At 50.7% G+C, this 20,539-nt stretch overlaps 9 protein-coding genes across 9 annotated transcripts; 7 read left to right on the top strand and 2 right to left on the bottom strand.

The window, feature by feature from the left end:
- Positions 1–64: 64 nt before the first annotated feature.
- Positions 65–1,937, top strand: hat1 (histone acetyltransferase catalytic subunit HAT1; the record flags this gene model as incomplete). Its single annotated transcript, XM_750442.1, has 4 exons — positions 65–269; positions 309–584; positions 643–907; positions 971–1,937. 4 exons carry the CDS (start codon positions 65–67, stop codon positions 1,935–1,937), a joined length of 1,713 nt encoding a protein of 570 aa, XP_755535.1.
- A 345-nt stretch (positions 1,938–2,282) lies between these two features.
- On the top strand, positions 2,283–3,218 carry AFUA_2G12020 (U6 snRNA-associated Sm-like protein LSm4). The gene is made up of 3 exons (XM_750441.3): positions 2,283–2,511; positions 2,595–2,786; positions 2,845–3,218. The coding sequence occupies exons 1-3, from the start codon at positions 2,509–2,511 to the stop codon at positions 3,007–3,009; spliced, it is 360 nt and encodes a 119-aa protein (XP_755534.2). The 5' UTR covers positions 2,283–2,508; the 3' UTR covers positions 3,010–3,218.
- A 108-nt stretch (positions 3,219–3,326) lies between these two features.
- Positions 3,327–5,729, top strand: AFUA_2G12010 (pentatricopeptide repeat protein; the record flags this gene model as incomplete). Its single annotated transcript, XM_750440.2, has 2 exons — positions 3,327–3,983; positions 4,062–5,729. The coding sequence occupies 2 exons, from the start codon at positions 3,327–3,329 to the stop codon at positions 5,502–5,504; spliced, it is 2,100 nt and encodes a 699-aa protein (XP_755533.1). The 3' UTR covers positions 5,505–5,729.
- An 85-nt stretch (positions 5,730–5,814) lies between these two features.
- AFUA_2G12000 (uncharacterized protein) lies at positions 5,815–7,583 on the top strand. The gene is made up of 2 exons (XM_077804166.1): positions 5,815–6,362; positions 6,418–7,583. Exon 2 carries the CDS (start codon positions 6,872–6,874, stop codon positions 7,301–7,303), a length of 432 nt encoding a protein of 143 aa, XP_077659927.1. The 5' UTR covers positions 5,815–6,362; positions 6,418–6,871; the 3' UTR covers positions 7,304–7,583.
- Positions 7,584–7,718: 135 nt separating this feature from the next.
- AFUA_2G11990 (putative phosphatidylinositol-3,4,5-trisphosphate 3-phosphatase) lies at positions 7,719–10,081 on the top strand (the record flags this gene model as incomplete). Its single annotated transcript, XM_750437.3, has 4 exons — positions 7,719–8,045; positions 8,106–8,131; positions 8,242–8,326; positions 8,418–10,081. The coding sequence occupies exons 2-4, from the start codon at positions 8,129–8,131 to the stop codon at positions 10,079–10,081; spliced, it is 1,752 nt and encodes a 583-aa protein (XP_755530.3). The 5' UTR covers positions 7,719–8,045; positions 8,106–8,128.
- A 202-nt stretch (positions 10,082–10,283) lies between these two features.
- On the bottom strand, positions 10,284–12,812 carry AFUA_2G11970 (putative phospholipase A2 (PlaA); the record flags this gene model as incomplete). The annotated part of the gene is made up of 1 exon (XM_750436.1): positions 10,284–12,812. One exon carries the CDS (start codon positions 12,810–12,812, stop codon positions 10,284–10,286), a length of 2,529 nt encoding a protein of 842 aa, XP_755529.1.
- A 528-nt stretch (positions 12,813–13,340) lies between these two features.
- On the top strand, positions 13,341–15,360 carry exo70 (EXO70 family protein; the record flags this gene model as incomplete). Its single annotated transcript, XM_750434.1, has 3 exons — positions 13,341–13,624; positions 13,691–13,908; positions 13,976–15,360. 3 exons carry the CDS (start codon positions 13,341–13,343, stop codon positions 15,358–15,360), a joined length of 1,887 nt encoding a protein of 628 aa, XP_755527.1.
- Positions 15,361–15,739: 379 nt separating this feature from the next.
- On the top strand, positions 15,740–17,712 carry ade13 (adenylosuccinase ADE13; the record flags this gene model as incomplete). Its single annotated transcript, XM_750433.2, has 9 exons — positions 15,740–15,791; positions 15,870–15,956; positions 16,060–16,787; positions 16,845–16,961; positions 17,021–17,093; positions 17,147–17,225; positions 17,286–17,292; positions 17,345–17,402; positions 17,462–17,712. The coding sequence occupies 9 exons, from the start codon at positions 15,740–15,742 to the stop codon at positions 17,710–17,712; spliced, it is 1,452 nt and encodes a 483-aa protein (XP_755526.2).
- A 1,083-nt stretch (positions 17,713–18,795) lies between these two features.
- On the bottom strand, positions 18,796–20,297 carry AFUA_2G11920 (uncharacterized protein; the record flags this gene model as incomplete). The annotated part of the gene is made up of 4 exons (XM_750431.1): positions 18,796–18,822; positions 18,875–19,308; positions 19,367–19,929; positions 20,005–20,297. The coding sequence occupies 4 exons, from the start codon at positions 20,295–20,297 to the stop codon at positions 18,796–18,798; spliced, it is 1,317 nt and encodes a 438-aa protein (XP_755524.1).
- Between the last annotated feature and the right edge of the window lie 242 nt (positions 20,298–20,539).

Below are 20,539 nucleotides of genomic sequence, written 5' to 3'. Positions count from 1 at the left end.
GGCGGAACTCCGGAGTACATGATACCTAGTTATATGGACGGGTAACACTAAGCAACAGCTCCCAATGGCGCTAATCCTGGAAAGGTTATACCTGCTGAGCTCTCCGCGCAACGCGATCATCCGCAACACGCGTTCAGAAGCAGGACGAGAGCTTATCTTCAGCTTTGGTCTTCCGTCACTTTCCCTACCATCCTGCATAGCGTCTCAGTATGGAAAACGAAGGCGACTGTATTTTACCACCCAACTCCACGTCAACTCTTTCCTTCACTGTTCTGGGTCCAGCTGATTGTGAAATGCATTTATTCCAGGGACGTGCGATGCGAACGACGCCGTCAATATTACCTTAGTCCAACCAGACGAACAGAAGCTGAAGACCGTCTCTAGCTTTCATCCTCAATTTACATACCCCATCTTCGGCGATGATGAGCGCATCTTCGGTTACAAGGGCTTGATTATCCGTCTGCGGTTCGCGGCGCATGACCTCCGCCCTCAGCTTCACATCTCGTACGACGAGAAATTCAAGCCTGTTGAGGATATTGCGGCAGTGGATATCCCTAAGACATTAAAACCTTGGATTCCAGAAGGTTGGTATCACTCGATAGTATTGCTCGGTTTCTCCCTAATCAAGACGTCAACTTGTAGATGCCTTTGTTACCCTCCCCGATTATGAAAAGGCCGTGCTAGAGGATAAGGCTGCCAAAGATTTCAAACCCCCGGGCAAGTTGGTGCACTGCTATGTTTCTCGGAATAGAAACTTTGAGATCTGGGCCGGCTCGCTGGCTGACCCTGAAGTTCGACGGTTGCTCGATCGCGCTCAAATCTTCGTGTCGCTCTTCATCGAGGCAGGCACCCCTCTTGCCACGGATGATCCCGAGTGGACGCTGCAGAGATGGACTGTCTACTTTGTGTATGTGGATCTGCTGTTCCATGACGTGATGACCCATCACAGCCGCTAATAAGTCCCCTACAGATATGAGATAGTGAAACCTCCAACTCCCACTGCTTCCAAATACTCCATCGTCGGATATGCGACAACATATCGCTGGTGGCATTACCGCAGGGACAGGACACAGGTCCCCGTTGTCAAGAACGATCCATTTCCCTCTGGACCGGAAATTCATCCTTCACAGCTCCCATCGCGATTGCGTATCGCCCAATTCCTTATCCTCCCTCCTCATCAGAACTCAGGACATGGCAGACACTTGTATACCGCCATCCATTCGGCGTGTGTACAAGACCCCAGTGTTGTTGAATTGACCGTCGAAGATCCGAACGAAGCTTTTGATGTTCTCCGGGACTCTGCGGACTACCATATACTGCGCCCTGAATTCATCAAGCATGAGGTGAACATCAACCCCGACCCGTACGAAGCGCACTCAAGAAACCAACGACCACGGCGTGTTCCTACGGCTGCCCTCATTCCAGTCAAACTCCTCCATGACATTCGTACCTCATACAAGATTGATTCTACACAGTTTGCTCACATTCTCGAAATGTTCCTGTTGAGTCAAATCCCTCTCAAGAATAGACATGCTGGCGGAGCAAACATGTCGCGGCTCCTGATTAAGAAGCACAGGGCGGAGGATCCCAACGAGCGGCGCTACTATTGGTGGCGCATGCTCACCAAGCAACGCCTGTACAAACGATCCAAGGACATCCTGATCCAGCTGGATCTCGATGAGCGCATCCAGAAACTCGAAGAGACCGTGTCAAATGTCGAAGAAGGCTACGAAGTTCTTCTGAAAGAATTCAGTGAGCGTGAAGAGAAACTCAAGGCCAGAGGAGTGGTTGAGTCGCCAGCTGCCACAGTCTCAGATGATGCGAGTGCTGGGCCCAGCGGTACTAGCAGAGATCAACGGGTCAAGCGAAAGTTCACAGTAGAGGACGATGAGGACAAGGTCGAAGAGGAAGATACTGCCAAGCGAACAAAAGTGTAGAAGCGTATGATAATGCCTTGTCAGTGCAGTTGGTGTTGAGGATCTGCACGACGTCCTTTATATGTATTTTACAGATATTTGTTGTCCTACACAAATGTATGTTATCGTATCTACTTCCCATTGCACGAATTCACCCAAGCTGCTGATTCCAAACCAAAGAACTTCAGGATCTGGTCACCGTGTGGTGCGGAGAGCGCGCTAGTCATGGTAATTGTATCTGCTGAGTGATAAAAAAATGACCCATTGGGGATGCAGTGGATTGGATGGAATAGTGTTAGCATGGTGATAGTAATGAACATGTTGTCATACCCCATCGTGAATCTCGGAACTTTCTTTCTCCGGCGTCTTCAGTTGCGACCACCCGCCGCTTGTAAGCTCTTGTGGAGCTTATTGGATATCGTTGGATATATCGGATAACTTCGCTTTAAGTCCTAGTTCTGCATCACGCATTCTTGACTGTCTTTTCCAGTATCCCTTTTCTCATTTCATTGACCGGGAAAGGCGCTCTTTGTGCCGCCTAAAAGGTTAGCCCCAGCCAGCCTATTTCTCGTCACATCTGCCCAACGTCGCAATGGTAAGTAACCTCGCCCTACGGAACATGGCTACTGCTTCATACACTTTACATCTCGTGTCGCTAATATATCCCGCACTTAATAGTTACCATTAGGTCTTCTGACGGCCGCGCAAGGCCACCCCATGCTTGTGGAGCTCAAGAATGGCGAGACACTGAATGGACATCTTGCCAATTGCGATAACTGGATGAACCTAATACTCAAGGAGGTTGTTCAGACTAGCCCTGAAGGCGACCGCTTCTTCAGATTACCCGAGGTCTACGTGCGAGGAAACAATGTGCGTTACCTACATCCTACACCCGCCGTGCTCTCGTTCCAAGCTAATGAGCATGTAGATCAAATACTTGCGAATCCCGGAGGAAATCGTGGAGATGGTCAAGGAACAGCAGCAGAGCCAGCCGCAGAATCGCAACCGTGGTGGCCGCGAGGGCAGGGGCGATAGAGGACGTGGTGGTGGCCGTGGCGGCCGAGGTCGCGGCCGCGGTCGTGGTGGCAGTTGATTATGGATATGATATTGCGTATAATGAGACGAGAGAACAATCGATACCCCGGGGAGACAAGCATGTAAATTGCTAGGAAGGGCCGGTTGGTGGGTTTGTCAAGCATGGCCTTGGCGTATCTGGCTCGGGATGGCATTTTTTTTTTCAATGGGATTACTGCTCTTGAATATGGTCGTCCAGTAAATACTGTCCGTAAAGTACAAAAATTCATTAGCAAACTCGGATTATGTCAATCCCATCTGTCCAGGTTGAGTTCTGGGTATTTGCTGTCGACGTCGTAAGTCACGTGATCATTCCCTCTCTTCTTCGGCTTCCCGATGCCCAAAGACAACTCCGCTTTGCATGGGCTCGAGATGCTCCGAAGTACGGTCATTCTCGATGGACTCTGGTATTGTCTATGTCCATCATTTCGGATCAGTGCTCCGCATAATGCCAGGCTGCCATTCGGAGGGAAAAGGCCGCAAAGACACGATTTCTTATCGGCAATTGCCACTACTCCGCGAAGATGTCTGAACAGCGACGCAACAAAAGGTAGTGAGGAGCCAAAATCGCAAAGAGGTACTGATAGCCACGGGAATGGCCCCAACGGATCCTCAATAGCGCAGCAGTCTTCGCAACGATCACGAATGAATTCTGAGTGCCGGGAAAATGACAGTGTGCCGCTCAACTCCAGCATTACCCTACCGCCGTCTCCCGGCGTACCCAAAAATCTCGAAGAGCGGTCAACGTCGGACCTGGAGAATCGACTCCAAGAACTAGCAACGGGAAACCCCAAAATCCTCAGCGCGTCGCAGATATTACGAATATTGATCAGAGATCGCCATGTGCGCCCCGAAGTACGACACTACCGAGCGCTGATACTCGCCAACTCCGATGCGGAGCGCGGTTCGCCGGAAGTTGTTCGCCAATTACTCTCGGAGATGGAGAAGAATGGGATACCTGCAGATTCTGGTACCCTTCATGCTGCATTGCAGGTATGGCAGTCTCATTACGTCTAACGGCATGCCTCTACGAATGCAGGGTTCTTTGACTAACACAGACGATATTTATAGGTTCTCGCTGTTCATCCTGATTATCTACTGCGTCAAGAAATACTACGCACCCTCCGAGATCGATGGCTGCCGCTTAGTCCCGCTGGCTGGCACTACGTGGTGGCCGGCCTCTTGAGAGAAAACCAATTCGAACTCGCACTGGACCATATCGCGCATATGGAGCGAAAGGAAATCATGGTCGAGAATTGGCTACACAGTCTGTTGATATACAATCTCTGCGACATTGGGGATTTCGACGAAGTCCTCCGGCAGATGCGCAAGCGGACAAGTCAGGGTCATGACATGACGACGGAATTGTGGCTGTATGTGTTGGATGTGGCAGTCGCGGCATCTCATCTCGAAACTACTCGTTACGTATGGACGCAAATGGTACAACTGGGGTACCTCCAGCCTTCGAGGGTCCTGTGTAGTGACACTCTGACGGTGGCGGCCGAAAAGGGCGACACTAAGCTCGCTTCCTTAGTGATCCGGTTTCTTTCGGAAAGTGATATCCCGCTGATCTTGCAGGATTACGAGAAGACGGTAGAGGCGCATGTCAAGTCCGGCAAGCTCTCGTCGGCTTTTGAAATTCTCTGTAAGATGCACAAAGCTGGTATCAAATTGGAACACAGTTCGACGCGGGCCATTTTCAACTACATGGTTCAGACGAGGACTAGTCCACGGCAGGCATGGGCTATTCTCAAGAAGCTGAAGTCCTTGAAATACCCGGTTCCGATGGAATGCGCGCATGTGGTCATCGAGCTTTGTGATTATGAATCCTTTAATGACCCGTTTGCGGTTGATGAAGGGATCTCACTCTACCAGGAGCTCTATACTTTATGTCCAGGCAAGGCCGACGTTTCGATCTACAACACCCTTTTAGGGATGGCTCGCAGAGCGAAGAACATTCAAGCCGGCATGTTTGCAGTAAAGGAGATGTCCTCGCTTGGAGTGATCCCGAATGACAAAACTTTTGAGCACCTCATTATGATGTGCTTAGATGCGGGCAATTTTGAATCGGCGTACAGATACTACCAGGATTTGGTGGCACGGGGGTTTCGTCCCGATGCATACACGCGCCAACAGATCAAGAGCGTATGCTCCGAGTCCAACGATGAATTTGCGATTCAATTGAGAAACGACCCGCAGATGCAAGATGACCCTGCGGACAATCTCATTCAGCGCAATGAAGGAGCTTCAGACCAGTCGGCTTCCATCAGAAAGATAGAATCTGAAACACACTCAAGATACGCAAAACGCTCCGAGCGTCGCATGTGGGAGCCGCCTATGAGGATTCTCCTCTCCAAGGAAGCGCGCCGAGCGGCCAGCAAGGAGAGACGGAAGAGAAAGCGAAGACGCTTGGCGATGGCCAAGGCCCAAGAAGAAGAGGGCTGGATGGACTATGAGCCAGGGGGCCTTGTGCCGGAAGATCAGTTGAAGCCTGATGAAACGCAAACCAGCTAAATTTGGAGACGACGGGCTGAAAAGGGACCCTGTCGTCCGGTTGAATATGTATCACAATCTATGCCTTGTATAATACAATTGTATACCCGTCAAATAGGAGGAAATGAGAAATGATGCCACTACCCGCAGAGTTGTCACGGCGTTGGTGACAGCCCCAAGGGGTTGCTCATGTCCGTTACTTTTCTTGGTGTTCAACATTCGATATTTTAGCTGTCTGGAGTAGCACTGCTTGAATCTGAGTGAGACACAATGGAACGTCAAGGAGTTAGCCTAAACTTTTAGTGAAACCCCCAGTGCATTGACCCCGGTTGAAGCCAAGAATCGGTGGTCAAACACTCAAACTTCGGTTCGAACTTCGAACTCCTTGTCGGAAGTCTCGCAAATGATCAACAGAAGGGCACTCAGAGGAGAGCCGATTCCGGAGTCACTTAACCTGGTCGCTGGCTTGATCGCAGTATCTATGCTTAGTGCTGCTCTCTTGTAAAGTCATGCAGTGGACCATCCAATGCGACACCGAATATAATACAGGCACCTGGAAAAATCGCAAGCCAACATAAGCTCTGAGTACTGATCCTCTTGCGATCGAACCTTAGGCGACATTTCGAACTATGGTTCGTTGCACGACTCCTTCATAGTTCACGCTTTACGGAGCTTTTGAGGAGCTGTTCAAGGGGCGGAGCAACATCTCAAAACACTGGACTGTGACAAGTGCCGAACTATACATGGATCCTCGGTTTGCGATCGTCAGAGCGGGAAGCCAGTCAAGTCAGTCACATGGTTTGATGATCAGATCTTGAGACGACAATGAGGGTGCAATTGGTTCATCGCATGGCAGAAATTGGTCTCCTTTGGTTGTCGGTACTGGTTACACCTACAGAGTACAAACGCAGGTTCTCCTGCTGATTATAATTAGAAGACAGACGAGACATCCAGTGACACAGCTTCGCGCACCTCACAGATTCTTGCAGGAGATCGACATCCCGTGGTTGGCAACCTAGGCACACGGCAAGGGATGTTTTCGATTCTAATTGACTGACATTTTGAGGGCGTCGGGAACTCTTCTCCACCTACGCTAGCAGGCCAGCAGCAGGTCTCTCCCATATTTGCGTGCCCTAGAACCTGTTCGGCTATATATGAGTCGCAGACATTCTTGATTCTCTTTTAGCACTCCTCTTTCTCTCCATTGCACACTTCATTCTTCATCGAGAAGTCCTTAATGGATTGTCGCCGCGCTGTCTGTTTAATCTAATACTTAATATCTATGTTGCCGGTGTATATATACTTCCTGCACGTATATATTTCTGTCACCGCGATCTCTCTCTCTCTCTATCTATCTATAATTTCATATCAAGATCACCCACGTCAACATGCAATTGGCTACATTCTTGCTGGTCGCGCTCTTGTCGATCTTCCACATGACCTTGGCAGCTCCCACCTATCACCATTACACAGTGACTCCTGCCAACCCTGCCCTGACCTGGCATGTCTCCAACTTTTATACCAGCTGCTCTCCTGGGGGCTGTGCCTACCGGTTCGATATTCTCGGCATCGCCACTCGAAACACTCCCGGGTTCAACACTACGTGCAACGGCACCGACATGGAGACAGACTACACCTTCTGCAGAGACAAACATATCAAAGCTAAATTGACAGCTGTGAAGTCTCGTTCATGGAAGGTCGAGGTCATGCACGCTTGGTTCAAACCTGGAGCCGAATTCTATGCCGAGGGTTCGGCCAACGTCACATCTTCCATGCGGAACTTTACAATTCCTGTGACGGATACATACGGTGCTGCTTGAGCTAGCTGACGACGGCGCTTTGCTACTTGGTCATGGGATGGCCTGGTCTGAGAATCAGGTCTTTCATAGAAGGAGTTGATCGCGTTGATCCGCGAGAACAGGCTCTTACACTAGCAATGTGGGGGTCAAGAAACGATGTACATGGTACTGTTGATATGAATATTGGAATATTGGTCTATATTTGCTAATGTCAACTTGATTATGAACCCACGTAATCGGAATACTCCCCATAACACGCATGTATTTATTGTGTAATAGATCAGGCTCGAACTCACGGTGGTTTACTGGTTCTGTTCTCTTGTACCTGAAAGACACGCATAAGAAAAAAAAAAAAAAAAAAAAGGGTGGGGGAAGAAACTAAAATGCTTCCTTAATACTCGTTATCTCTACATGTGCATGTAGCACTGCATGCAGCTCTAGGTAAACTGTAAACAATCAGGTCGCCTCTCTGGTGGCTGTGACATCATCCCATTCCCCGCTATGTCCCAGAAGCATCCCCCCAATGGACAGTTCAGGCCCGCATATCAAGTATCACTATTTCCAAGGTTGTGATGATCTTTCTTTTGCGTGGAATACCCAGATTGCTTCAAATATTAAATTGATAGCATCAGATGGACAGTCCGCATTAAGTGCATGTTCCATTGACCACTGATCAGAAGATCTGGACTCGCGCAGCAGCAGCCCTCTCCGCTCGTCTGGCAAAATTGTGAGACGTCGACAAGAACGAGGTCTTTTGCAAATGGTAGGATAAACTACTTCGGGAGGTTTCTAAGAATCTATTTACTTACAGAAAGAGATCCAGCTGCTTCACGGCTCTTGATACCAATGGTACGTCTCTCTGATTTGCCCCTTTCTTCCTCTCCCATCCCTGGATCCTGCAACTTGTTTGACGTCTTGCCGAGACTGACCAGCAATGCTTGGCTCCTTGATTGATGCAGGCGTCGATCCTCCGACAGATTGTTGCTGGACCCAGAATAAGACATCCCGAGGCCGGCCTGGACCTCTGCTACGTCACAGACAACCGTGAGAGCTCTGTCCATTCCTAGTAGTGATGTCTCGAATTATTCTTCTTATTATCTAATGGGCTCCTCTGACACTTATTCCTTGCGCATAGTCATTGCAACCTCAGGGCCGTCCTCTAACTATCCGCAACGTGCATATCGGAACCCTCTCGATGCGTTGGTGAACTTCCTCGACACCAAGCATGGCAAGAACTGGTGGATTTGGGAATTTCGAGCGGAGGGCACTGGATATCCTGACTCGGAGGTCTATGGACGAATCCACCACTATCCATGGCCGGATCATCATCCACCGCCGTTTGCGCTCATCCCAGCGATCATGGGAAGCATGAGGAATTGGCTGCATAGACTCGATGGTCCAGATGGGGAGGGGGCGTCGCATCCTGTCGAAGAGAAGAGGGTGGCCGTTGTTCACTGCAAAGCCGGTAAGGGACGCAGTGGGACCATAGCGTGCAGCTATCTGATTAGCCACGAGGGATGGAAGATGGAAGATGCCCTTGAGCGGTTTACCGCGAGGCGGATGAGAGTTGGCTTCGGGCCTGGTGTGAGTATTCCCAGCCAACTGCGCTGGGTCGGATACGTCGACCGGTGGGCGAAGCAGATGGGCAAGAAGTACATTGAGCGGCCGGTTGAGGTCCTCGAGCTGCATGTTTGGGGTTTGAGAGATGGCGTCAAAGTTGCCATTCAGGGATATGTCGACGAGGGCAAGAAGATCAAGTGCTTCCACTTGTTCCATCGCGGAGAACGGACGGTCGTTGACGATGGCAAGACCATATTTCCAGCGAAGAATACCCAAGATGGCGAGGAGAGTAGTGGTAGCAGCAAAACGGATACAACCACCGACGCAGCTCTACCCGCTTTCCAGTCTTCTTCAAGGCCAAGCAACATTGCCTCCACTTCCTCCCCCAAGCCCACTGTCACCGCGCCTCTAGCATCAGGAGCTGATGGCCTCAGTGCTGCTCCCCAAAGACGCATCTCGGCCGTCATACTCCGCCCCAGCACACCAGTCATCGTCCCGTCCTCCGACGTGAACATCGACTTCGAACGGCGCAGCAAAGCCGCCTACACCGGCTGGGCCATGGTGACCTCCATCGCACACGTCTGGTTCAACGCCTACTTCGAAGGCGGCGACAGGCACGACTCGGGCGTCTTTGAGGCAGACTGGGAGTCCATGGACGGGATCAAGGGGACCTCCAAACGGGGCGTCAAAGCTCTCGACCGCCTCAAGGTCGTCTGGCGGTACGCGCCACCTTCCCACTTCGGCATCCGCGAGCCCGGGAAGGAGGACACCGCCGTCGTGGCGCATGCCATCACGGAGCCCAAACCAGGCGAGCCGATCCGCGAAAGCCACCCAGCCGACTGGCGCGGCCAGGAAACAGGAGCCGCCAATGAGCACGAGCGCGAGCAGGAGAGCATTTCCTCGCGCATTGCGGAGGTCGACACAGGCACCAAGGGTCTTACGAGCGCGACGGAGCATCCGTTACTCACGAGCGTCAGTACGACGGCTGCTAAGGCTGTATCGGCGACTGCGCACTCGATCCACGGGCTTAGCAAGGAGCTGGGGCTGCGGAAGCAGACAGATGAGAGTAAGGACGTCAGTCTCGCGGAGAGCGAGGCGGAGTCAGTACAAACGAAGACGGGTACGGACAAGGAACATGAGAACGGGGATTTCGAAGGCGTCCGGCCATATTTTGGGGACAGTGGTAACGATTCCGAGCATCATTCGGGCGATGCTGAATCTACGAGGAGTCTACAGTAGATAACCAAGCTTGTTCGTCGTTTCCTCTCTGTATGCTCTTATGTATGTATGTATATTGTGACAGTTTAATCGAGACAATTCTAAAACTTTGACAACCCCGACCTTTATCCCAATATTACTCCACATGGCAGCCTAACAACTAATTTTTACAGTCGCCATTCCAACAGGCAAATATATTGATGCGGATACCGACACATCTAGGTTAAATGGGCACAAACCCTTCCAACCGCCCCCTGTGCGCCCGCTCCTCCCGTCGAAGTCTGTCGGATTTCTTGCGCTCGTAGACTCCCCGCACGACACGCTTTACCTGCTCTTCGCCTTGCGTGAAATTCGCTTTGGCCAGCCCAATCACCGAGTCGATCTGTTCAGGGGTATAAACAAAGTTCCAGGTGGACAGGAAATCATCCACTTCCGGGTTAATCGTACTGGGGTGCGGCGTCAAAGGCCGTGCCCCGTCCTTGACGTTTGCAGAAGACGTCGTCTCAGACTGCTGCGCGGGAACGGGTTGTTTGGACATCGACGAGCTTGGAGGCAGCTCCGGGGCGGTGGGGTTGGGCAGTAGGGGGAAGTAGACGACTGCGATGCCTGCGTCGGGATGCATGAGATGGAAGTCTGCTTCTGAGTCATTTCCGTGATGGGGATGGAATAGCCGTTTCGACGGTGGTGGTTCCTTGCCAGACACCCTTTCTTGCTTTGTGCCGACCCACACGTTGCAGTAGCTTAGATCAGTATCCTGAGGCGATGGTCGGTCGTCGCCGGCTTTGGACCCTATGGGAGGCTCCATGGAGTGCGATTTGCCCACTCCGTCTTCATTGTCCTGGGGACTGTTTCGTCGTGCGTCGACCATCTTCTCGTCTACCTCATCTTGCGTGATAGTCTGCGGCTCTCGCAACATCTCTTCTGTCTCCTTCAGACTGATGTCTTCTTTGGGCCAGCCCGCTCCAAGTGGCCATCCCTTGATGCCTCGTTGACGGGCGTATCCATCCACGACAGAAAGCCAATTCTCTTGCTTGATGTCCGCCGAGGCATCAAAGGCGACAATTATATCCACATCTCGGCCTGGCCGTAAAAGCGGGTAAATAGGCAAGTTGTTGCTCATTCCCGCATCCATGAGCCGGAGATACTCGCTCTGGAAAATCGATTCCGGGCAAGAAGGCGGTAATTGACCTTTCATGCCTAATACGTAATTGGGGATGGTCGCAGGGTCGATCGGATGCACACGGATCAGGTCTTTGGACTTTCCTTGGATTAAAGAGTCTATGCCACCGAAGCCCACGATCCCTCGCAGCAGCGGTCGAACCTCCTTATAGTAATGGGATAGCGTCGCGCAGAAAGCACTACCCCACACGCCCATCAATCCCGGAACTCGCATCTCAGGCAATGGGTATTCCCCATGCGGTACCACGTTGTGACCTCCATTGAAATGCCTTCCCAAAGCCCAGGTGGGAATACCGGCGCCGAGCTCCTCGCAGAAAAATTCAAAGGGAGTAAACTCGAACCACTGAAACCATGCTTCTCTCTGTGACGCCTTAATAAGCTTCTCAGGGGTTATTTCCTTCTTCGGCTCTTCGTCTTCCACGGCTTCTAGCACTGGGATCTCGTGACGGACAGCGGTGTATATAGGCATGGGGTGAGCACCATTATAAAGATTGTACCTCTGGTTAGACAATTTTAAATCTTGGTGGGAGACTCCAAGTTCTCCTTTGGGGACTAAAAGTCTCGCGGCCAGTAGCATGCCATAAATGTCAACCAAGCCAAAATCCGCGCCAGGGTCGCCTTTCAGTTTCTCGACCAGTCCACTGAGTAGATACTTGTTGGTAGGTGCAGTTGTGAGTAGATTGAGAGCCTTGGGTGGGAATGCTATGTGCACTCCGAGTCTGTTCTTCAGATGATCGACCAAGCGATTGTAATCCCGACCAGTGATCGATGAATGGTATAGAGTCTGCAGCCAACAACTCCCACTGACGCCGGCGGTGTAGGTGACACAGTCCCACAATCCCACTTCCTGAGCAGCAAGATAGGAGCCAGTGCCGGCCACGAGGGCGCGCAGACCACCTCCCGAACCGCACATTGCAATGATAGGAACGTCATCCGGATGAATATCCTCCTCAGGAATATTCAAGTAAGAAGCCAATGCCTTTACTGCATGCTGTTGCCGCTTGCGCCGGAAGGCCAACTCCTCGTCGCACAAGGTATTTCCCACACGGACTCTGGCTTCTTGAAGAATTTCTGGGTGCACATCTGGATCGTGAGCCTCTTTCCAAATTTCTTCCGCAAGAGATCCAGGGGCCATGGAGAGCTCGCGTTGCAGTTTCTGCACCGTCACAGGAAGCAATGAGGTCCAGTCGGGAATAATCGATTTCTTGATACTCTCAAGTTCGATCCATTCGGCATTACCGACGGTCTGCTTCACACCGTCGAACTTTTGGATAATGTTGGCCCAAAGTCCCGTCTCTGCGTATTGAGTACTGTCTTCATCGCCAGCACCTGAGCTTCCTGCAGACTTCCTTTTCGACCGTTCGTTGGCATTGAGCACGGAGGACACAGAAAAGTATGCTTTTGAATCCGATTGCAACGACTGATTATTGCGACCAGCTGTTTTATAAAGTACCCCACTACCCAGAAGGCCCAGCGCAGCAGGAGGGACCGTCCAGCGTAGACGATAAACTCCTGTAGCACCCATTGTCAGGCGGGCAACGTGTGGCGAGGCAAGGGAAGAAGACAAATGCATCCGCCATTCACTGTGTCGCTGGCAGGCCAGTTATGAATGGCCAGACCATGGCGATCGCTTAACTCTGATCGTTGGTATTTGTGGCTTGATAATTTTCCTCATCTCTCCCTCCTTTACCTTTCCGGCCTTTTCTCGCACCGTCGGGAATCGAGGGGATCAAAGGGTATGACGAAATGTCACGTGGAGAGCTGCGGAATTCCAGACGGGCCGTAGCTCCCCCTTTATAGGCTTAGCGCACATTGCGGAGAAGGGAGGATGCAAATCATGCAATCATCCGCTTTTGCTAGAACTGGTCTGGGGGAGAAGTCGCCCAAAGCTCCATCCAATCGATCATGCTTGTCCTTTGTGGCCAGGAGCCTCACCGGCCAGCTATTCATCTAATACATATCATTGTTTTATCTCCATTAACTTATAATTCTTAACCGAAGATAATGACAGCTCTTATTAGCAGCTCAACTTCGCAAAAAACACACTTGCATTCGAATCTTTAATCTTGTGGTCCATTATTGTGGACCCTTCTGAGCAGCCATGGTCGCTCCAAGACATAATGCTTATGCAGAGGAGAGCGCAGAGGTCGAGGTGCTGTACGCCAACCTCGAGAAGCTCAAGCTCCTCACCAAGAAGATTCAGGGCTCCCTGGTCCGCCTCGAGACCGGGGGTAACGTCGTAAAGCATGCGATAGGTCCTATCTACAGCAATACACAATCTCTCCAGATAACCAACAGCAACATCGACAAGGTCAATGAAGCCATCGAGCGCCTTCGTCAGCCACTCGATGCGAAGAATCGTGAGGAGGGTATCATCCGCGCTGGGTAAGTGATAGCCTTGCTTCCATTTCGAGTACGACTTTCACTGTATGCTGACTGGTTTCAAAAAAGACCGCAGAGCGTAGAATTGTCTCAGTATCTGGCAGCGATGAAACGCGTGGACAAAGCTTTGGTCGATCTGAGTTCAACAAACCTCAAATCTAATCAGAAGGCAATCTCCGAATTCAACAACCTCCTTAGTACAGGTAATGCGAAACTTCAGGACATGCTTCGTGGGATCTTGAATCAGTACGCTAGTCCGATTGAGCCATTGCATTATTTAACGAAAGGTACAAGATTGCTTTACAGTCGATCAAGCCTTAGACCCACTGCGCTGACGTCGATGGATGTGTGCAGACCTCCCGTTCCCATCAATACCACAAGAGACGATCTCGGAGTTAACGTCGATATGCGCGGCAATCGACTCGGCAGCAAGTCACGGACCACAGCGCGGTGATGGAGGCAATCCGGCGCTCAAAATATACGCCGATGTGCGTGGGGCGTACCTGACGTCAAGTCTACAGAATCTTGCCATAGCCTCGCTGAATACTGTCAAACGAAGAGCTGCGGACGGCCCTTACAAGCAGGGCACTAACGGTATAGGGATATACTCCAACGCGCTCGAAAACTTCATATCTACCGAATACGAGATTATTGCTCAGATCTTCACAGGCGACCAGCGAGGGCTAGCTCTGCAAACGACGTTCCGATCTGCGCTGGCCGAATACTCAAAAACCTTGCGTGAGCTCAACGAGTATATCAAGGCCAATCTGATGACAGACTGCTTCTTAGCGTTCGAGATCATCGAAATTGTCACGGCGATGTCTTACCGCGTTGACTCGAGGACGGGCGAGCTAAAGAGCTTGTTCATAGAAGCTCTTCGGCCAGTTCGTGAGACGGCAAAGTCATCTCTCTCGGAGCTCCTCGAGGAAACAAAACGCAAAGCCGCGAGCATCCCTGTTCTTCCTCCTGACGGCGGATCGGTCCCTCTTGTGAACGAAGTGATGAGCTCGCTCACTACATTGACTGGTTATTCCGGACCGTTAGCATCCATCTTAACTTCCTTAGGTGACGGCAACTGGCGCTCCACAGCCAATGCGTCAGGGACTGCTCCTTTAGATGTCAGTCCAGACAGCTCAGCTTTGTTATCACACTTTATCCTGGATATGATCGAAGCTCTGATGAGTTCTCTCGAGGCTCGAGGCCGAGCACTTCATCGTTCAAAAGCCGTGCAAGGCGTCTTCCTGTCCAATGTCTTCTGCATTGTCGATCGCGCTATTCGACAAAGCCCTGAGTTGGCACGCCATTTGGGTACGCCAGACAGTATCGCGCGTATAGACACCTTTCGGAAGCGGGCCACGTCCACTTATCTTGATGCGTGGAAAGAAACATCGCAGTATCTCCTGGATGTGCAGTATACGTCGCGTGCCGGAGCCCGACCAGCTTCTGGTGGCATTGTCGATTCCAGCGCAATAGTCAAGTCGCTGTCATCCAAGGACAAGGACGCCATCAAGGACAAGTTCAAGGCATTCAATGCAAGCTTCGATGAACTGGTCAACCGTCACAAGGCTCTGTACATGGAACGAGAAGTACGCGGAGTATTGGCACGTGAGGTACAGGCCGTTTTAGAACCACTATATGCGCGGTTTTGGGACCGCTACCACGAAATTGATAAGGGCAGGGGCAAGTATGTCAAATATGACAAAGGAAGTCTCTCTGCGCAGTTGGCTGCATTGGCATAAAATCAGCATAGGGTTTAATATGTTCTCCGACATCGGCATCCTCCGCTGAAAGCTGGCCCTTGATACAGTTGGAAATTATGGTGCTCCATATCTGCAGTATTCAAGAAATGGGGTTTTATGATCATGATCAGATACCCTTGCGGCTTCCCACATATACGTTGATTTAAGTATAATGCTTCTAGTTGGACATGTACATAGGCGTTTTTGTTGCTCCATCATGTGATGATCGTGGTTGATAGCCCCTCCTGATAACGTGACTGATAAGCCACCCCGCTTAATGCTACAAAATTTCCTTGGGGTACGCACACATCGTCATACGACCCTTTTAGTCCTTCATCTCCCAATTCTCCTTAGACAAGGCCGAGTTTCTATCGACAGGATGTCTTCCAGCAATGATGTGTACCAGACTCCTCTCAACTCGCGTTATGCGAGTAAGTGTGCCCCGCAATTTGCGCTCTGTGGTCGTGTTAGTCTCGCGTTGTAGTTACTAATGGTTCATTGATACAAAGGCAACGAGATGAAGTATCTTTTCTCTCCTAGAAACCGATTTTCAACATGGAGACAATTGTGGTTGTGGCTTGCGGAGTCTCAGAAGGGTGTGTATAACCAATTGCGCGACTCCCTGAATGCGAAGGGGAGAACAGTCCTCCCCCCTCTAACGGGACTCCACGCTGAAGTTTGGAGGGCTAACAAGCGCAGAGCTTGGCCTTCCTATCCCCGATGAGGCCATTGAGCAGATGAAGGCCCATCTCACTATTCAGGACGATGAATTCAAGGTTGCTGCTGAGGAGGAAAAACGTCGGAGGCACGATGTCATGGCTCACGTTCATGCCTTCGGTCAAGTTGCTCCCGCAGCTGCCGGTATCATCCACTGGGGTGCTACTTCCTGCTACTGCACGGACAATGCGGATCTTATCTTCCTCCGTGATGGATTGGATATTCTCATCCCTAAGCTCGCAGTTGTCATTGATAAGCTCTCTGCTTTCGCTAAGCAGTACAAGGATCTGCCCTGCCTGGGTTTCACCCACGGCCAGCCGGCTCAGCTTGTAACCGTTGGAAAGAGAGCCTGTCTATGGATTCAGGACTTGCTCATGGATCTGCGGAACCTTGAGCGGGCCCGCAATGACCTCCGTTTCCGTGGTGTAAAGGGTACCACTGGTACTCAGGCCTCCTTCCTCCAGATCTTCAACGGTGACCACGACAAGGTTGAGCAGCTTGATGAGCTTGTCACCAAGAAGGCCGGTTTTGATTCGGCTTTCATCATCTCCAGCCAGACATATTCGCGCAAGATCGATGTTGACGTGGCCAACGCTCTTGGCTCGTTTGGATCTACTTGCGAGCGTATCGGTATTGACATCCGCCATCTGGCTATGCTCAAGGAGGTTGAGGAACCTTTTGAGAAGGACCAGATTGGAAGCAGTGCTATGGTAAGTCGAACTCTTGCCCACAAGGTGAGGAGCATGTGAACTTACCATGCCATGCAGGCTTACAAGCGTAACCCTATGCGTTCTGAGCGCCTTTGCTCGCTTGGAAGGCACCTCCAGAACCTGCCCAAGGATGCTCTGGATACCTACTCCGCACAATGGTTCGAGCGGTCGTTGGTAAGCTATACTCCCCAACGTCGTCGTATGCACGCAACGTTCTCATTGACCTTTTCCAGGATGACAGCGCTATCCGCCGTATCAGCATTCCCGAGCTTTACCTTTCGGCCGATGCCTGCTTGATCCTTCTCAGTAAGCGGAAGCAAATAATGTGTTGTGTTTCCAGCATCTGACTCATATTTCAGACAACGTCACTTCCGGTTTCGTTGTGTACCCCGAGGTCATCAGACGCCGTGTCAACGATGAACTTCCTTTCATGGCAACGTAAGTCACTTCTTGTTGACGCTCCTACTGCAAATAATTGTTATACTAACTCTTCTTTAGTGAGAACGTAAGTCTAATTTAGAGGAACGCCCTGATGAACACATATACTGACTGAAAAGATCATCATGGCATGTGTGAAGAAGGGTCTCTCCCGTCAGGACGCTCACGAGGAAATCCGTATGCTTCTCCCTAGCCTCTCCTACCGCAAAGTATCCCGCTGATATCAAGGCTCGCAGGCGTCCTCTCTCACCAAGCATCAGACAACGTCAAGAAGCTCGGAAAGAACAACGATTTGATCGAACGCGTCCGCCGCACCGCCTTCTTCGCCCCCATCCTTGACGAACTCGATACTCTCCTCGACCCCAGCACCTTCATCGGCCGCGCTCCCCAGCAGGTGGAGAAGTTCACATCGACAGAGGTCAAGAAGGCACTTGAGCCCTACGAGGAGCACCTCCTCAAGGCCGAGACCGCCGCTCTTTACGTCTAAGGTTGTGTCCCACACCACTACCCTCTCGGAATCTCATGTAACTTCCGTTGATATACAATGTTCGAAAATCACCCTAGGAGGGAATGGATCTCAATCCTGCCCGAACAGAAACCATACTGGCACTTAATGAAGCGGTACAACGAACTGTCTGCTAATGCCATGGATAAGCTACGATTGAGACGCACTATACACAAAAGTTTGACGAGTCACGCTGAGTACAGTGAAGGGATTTCTCTGATATAGATATGTGAATATACTAATGATATAAGATGATTTTTGATTAAAGGCCTGCTTACTTTCCACTGCTAGTCTTGTAGCTAGGCGTGAATTTGGATCCCGCATAACGATACCTGCAGGCATACGTATTTGAATCAATGGTGCTACATGCCACAAACCTGCCCCCTGCACGCCCTCCAGGTTACACGGGCTTTAGTCGAACCATTCTACGTCAAGCCAGCATGCATGAACTTTGACCTCTTATTTTTGTCAAGTTTTGTCAAGCAGCATCCCGTCGTAGGAGAATTAAGATTAGAATGCCCAGCCGCGATGATGAAGACTGGTGACGTAAATGGCGACTCAATACATGGCCCCAATTCTTCCCCTTTATTCCATTATATCCGTCCTCTTCATCCTTTTATGAAAAAGCAGGAAAGGGAGGTCATCAAATGGCAAAGGGCAGAAAGCCACCCGTGCGGAGGAAATGCACCAGAAGCAAATATGGCGTTTTGAGTCCGCCGAGAATTCACGGACGTAGGAATCTCGAAGAGAAATCTAAAGTATAGAAAAAGACTGAAAAAAAGGACCTGAGGAGGAGCAGCAAAGACATAAGTTGAAAATAAGTTGGAAAAAAAGAAGAGCAAAGAAATGCGAAGGGTACAGCCAACAAGCGCAATAGTGACTTCAGAGTCGCTGAAGGATAGGATGAGAGAGAGTTATCATCAAGCAGAAAACGTTATGCATGGCATAGCTTCATAAGAAGCATGAGCGCTATACTCACTTTGTCGCTCCAGTCATCATCCTGCTGACAGGATATTTCATAATATGATATCACGTTGAGCAGCTTATGGACATAACCTTGGTGCTTTAGAGAGCGGATAGCCAGTTGATGATCTGTGGAAAGTCAGATCAGATAGTCTGCTTCAGAGCAGAGACGAGAACTTACCATCATGGCTTGCATCATAGCTACCTTTTCACCATAATGTTTGCCGTCCCAGCTAGCAGCTTGCAAGGTTGCGTTGTACATGCCTAGAACTTCCATCCCTCTACTCCGAGCTGCTTTTGTCGTGTCTAGAGCATACTGCCACACGGCACTGTTGGCGGGAATATTGGTATCGGTGGACAGCTTCTCATGACCGGGAGCCGTGGGCCCCACCCAAAGCAGAGGCGTGTATTGTTTGTTGACTTCCGGCAGAGCGAGCCATTCGTCCATGCTACTCTCGGCTGCGGACAGCGAAAATGATGTCGAGAGCGAAACACTGTGAATCACAGGAACAAGCTTCTTTTGACTGTCGGAGCGAGCAAGCAACTTCTGGACTTTTTCACGAGAGTCTCTTGAGGCAGGCGATCCAAGTACTTTCACGAAAACATGAGGCACATCTGAGTGACACAAAAAGTCAGCGCCAATATGTATATCTTCTTGAAGTTGACAACTTACGGGTTGAGCAGGCATAAGTGCTCCGTGGCCCAGATTTGTCGCCTGGGAGAAACATATCCTCGCTGGAACTGATTCGCTTCAGCCAGCAGGAGGGGTTGGTGAATTGAGAGTCACATCTGCATTGTTCACTGTACATGTCATTCATTTCCCAATCTTTCAGAGCGCCAGTGGCGAGGTTTTCACGAAGAAGAATATTGAATCCAGCATAAGCATCAGCCAGCGATTCGTCACCGATGAAAGCGATTCCGTCAAATTTTTGGAGTATATCGCAGATCTGGGAGCTGCTATACCAACGATAGACACAACCTAAGTATGTCAACAGAACCGTACCAAGAGTTAGAAGAAGAATTTGCGAAGAGACATTGATGAGAAGGCGATAGGGCCAACCTATCCCGCTCGTACCTTGTGATGCATAGGCAGCATCAAAGCCATGACGGCCGCCATTGCTCATTGCGCTGAGCAACGAGTCTCGAGTCTGGCAATACTGCTGGTCTTCTGGGGGGTTGTATAAGGAGACTGAGGAGATGCCGCACTCCTGACGACCCGCATAGTGTGCTAGAAAACTAAGGAAGAGAAACGCTTCGGTAAGTATCAAGCTGCCATAACAGCTGAACAGACAAGGTCTCGAAAAGACTTACTCTTTCCCAGCAGTAGACTCCGTTTCTGACGGGGCGAAGGGCAGCCAAAAGAGGTCCCTTATAAGCCAGACGATGTAAAACACGCCCAAGACCCAAAGGGACGCCATGAGTTTGTAGGTCGACGAACGCCAGGTGACTCTCCGAATCAACCTTCGTCCATTAGGGCCCTCGATAGGGCCACGCCTTTGGGGCAAATGATTCTGCTGCATACCGGAGAATGGATATGCAACAGCCTCATTCATAGTAGATGATGAGGCTATTGATTCACTGTTTGAGGCACGGCGACGGGACATGGTTTGCTGACCGTTCGAACATGCAGACTAGAGCACAAGATGGGGGAGACGGGAGACGGGAGACGTGAAGCCGGTGCACCCATGCAACTGCAATCTAGCGATCCTGTCCTCCGCCTCTTCGAACAATCAAGCTGAAGGTAAGCAGGTTGTGGACACCCGAGGAAATGCAGAGAGTTAAGCGTTCAAAATGAGCTGGAGGGACGATGGAAAATGAGGGGACGGACTTGAGCCGATGATGGCGT

This window comes from Aspergillus fumigatus, chromosome 2 (genome assembly GCF_000002655.1).
Source record: "Aspergillus fumigatus Af293 chromosome 2, whole genome shotgun sequence".
NCBI lineage: Eukaryota > Fungi > Ascomycota > Eurotiomycetes > Eurotiales > Aspergillaceae > Aspergillus > Aspergillus fumigatus.
This window is presented reverse-complemented; position numbering and strand designations above follow the sequence as displayed.

What these genes read in the sequence shown, in the direction of transcription:
- AFUA_2G12000 (XM_077804166.1), top strand. Translation starts at nt 6,872, where the DNA reads ATGCAATTGGCTACATTCTTGCTGGTCGCGCTCTTGTCGATCTTCCAC.
- AFUA_2G12020 (XM_750441.3), top strand. An exon ending in TCTACGTGCGAGGAAACAAT is followed by an intron (nt 2,787 to 2,844) that starts GTGCGTTACCTA and finishes ATGAGCATGTAG; the next exon opens with ATCAAATACTTGCGAATCCC.